The following is a 2,011-nucleotide window of genomic DNA, read 5'->3' as shown; positions in this document are numbered from 1 at the left end:
ATTGAAGCCCATTCATTTCAGTGCTTCTCAAGCACACTCGCCAGAAAGTTGAGGAAATTACAGCAGTTTTTGGCATTTTAACGCATTAGTTTACCTCTCAGAAATCTGGCCAGTAGTTGTATTTTATGAAACGCGGTATAGTTAATGTTTAGTTTTCGATAATAGGCAGTTATGCTATATTTTGCAGTTAGATAACGTGAGAAACACCTTAATAGCGATCATAGCCAGATGCTAGTTGTCATATTTTTTAAGTTTTTAGTCTTTCTGCAATCTTTCTCTCCCTGTAGGGAGTTGAGTGAGTTTCAGTGAAGACTGCCCATTAAAGGAATACAAGAAAGAGTTTCCCTGAATGCAGTTGGTTGCCTTGTGTTTTTTTAACGTTATTTTAAAAAAAAAATTATTGGGTTAAATTCCGTATTTGCTGGCCTTTTTTAACAATCACTTATATTGTCTTCTTACATAAATGCCATAAAATAATACTGGGATGTGAGTAATTAATCTTTTTAAATTCAACATTTAAAAAAAAAAGCAAAACTTATAAACATTGAGTGTTTGATAATGTCTAAATATACGATGCAAAACATAAAGTAAATAAATAAATAAGCTATTATGACCGGTAAAACCCTTTACAGCAACTAGAGTAGAGCTAAATATATGTAGGCTATATTTATTAAACAGCCATACGGGCATCTAGTGGTTAAACAAAGCCCGCACGTGATGGAGATTTACCGCTGATTACAGAACCGGCTTTCTGACAAGATGCGCGTTAAATATCGCATGCGATTTATCGTGCAGCCCTAAAATATAGTGAAACTGCTGTCTATCCTACTTAAACCCATTCAAACACATTGACAGCGCAGAGTTGTTTGGAACTATTGAGAGCTCCATGAACCACGTGACCGCGTGGCGGCGAGATCAAAGCGTGTCGCAACTCTGTTTCTCAACGGCTCTGTGAGGAACTTACACTTTATTTGCTCTGTTTTATTTTGTGAAACCTTACTACATATATGGAATAACTGTTTTATAAAAGCAAAAAGCCCCGTGAAGCCGTGGTTTACAGTGAATTTATAACAGCTAAATTCATTGTAAACCACGGTTTCTTGGGGCTTATTGCTTTAATATATACAGTGTATGTGTATATGTATCAATCACCTCATAAATATCCACTACTATTCAAAAGGTGGGGTTGGTATGATTTTTTTTATGTTATTGGAAGAAGCTTCTTATGCTCACCAAGGCTACATTGATTTGATCAAAAATACAGTAAAAACTATTTAAATACAGTTAAAACTAATTACAATTTAAAATAGCTGTTTTCTATTTCATTACTCCAGTCTTCAGTGTCAAATGATCCTTCGGAAATCATTCTAATATGCTGATTTGCTGCTCAAGAAACATTTCTTCTCATTATCAATGTTGAAAACAGATGTGCTGCTTCATATTTTTGTGGAAACCATGATATATTTCAGAATATATTCTAGAAGTCTTTTGTAACATCAATTTCATGCATGCTTGCTGAATAAATGTATTTGAATGGTGGTATATAAATAGTTTAAAATGACTCAATGACTTGTCTTATTAATAGGTGTATGAAATGACTTTTTGCATTCCAGCAACATCATCACAGCAAGAACAAGAGTCAGAAGGCAGCACAGATGTTACTCCCAAAGTCCCTGGACAGCCGAACAACTCGCCTAGAGAGACTGCATGTGCTACACCTGCAGACAAAAACAGTGAAGTGGATAAAGCCAAGGACAGTGTCACTGTCACTATGTCCTAGCTCATATGTACAAAACATACACTACATCAGCACTTATGTCTGTACAGCTGTACATAGATGTTGTCAAATTCTTCACTACATTTTTTTTAACTAATGTTTGTCTTGCCTGACTGTGCTTTTGTGTTTTTTTTATGTTATGACTATGTCTGAATGTTCCAAATCTAAGACACACAGACCATTTCCTGCTGTATGATTGAGAGGGTTGTCCACTACTCTGTTGGGTTTGATTCA

At 35.3% G+C, this 2,011-nt stretch overlaps 1 protein-coding gene across 1 annotated transcript in view; it reads left to right on the top strand.

Annotated features, from left to right (window-relative positions):
• LOC107717959 (protein kinase C-binding protein 1-like) overlaps positions 1 to 2,011 on the top strand; it is a 21,660-nt gene extending 19,649 nt beyond the window's left edge. Inside the window, exon 19 of the mRNA XM_016524866.1 lies at positions 1,614 to 2,011. Within this exon, the coding sequence (XP_016380352.1) occupies positions 1,614 to 1,780 (167 nt within the window). The 3' untranslated portion in view covers positions 1,781 to 2,011. The remainder of the gene's footprint in view (positions 1 to 1,613) is intronic.

This window comes from Sinocyclocheilus rhinocerous, unplaced genomic scaffold, assembly GCF_001515625.1.
Source record: "Sinocyclocheilus rhinocerous isolate Xijiao unplaced genomic scaffold, SAMN03320098_v1.1 scaffold994, whole genome shotgun sequence".
NCBI lineage: Eukaryota > Metazoa > Chordata > Actinopteri > Cypriniformes > Cyprinidae > Sinocyclocheilus > Sinocyclocheilus rhinocerous.
This window is presented reverse-complemented; position numbering and strand designations above follow the sequence as displayed.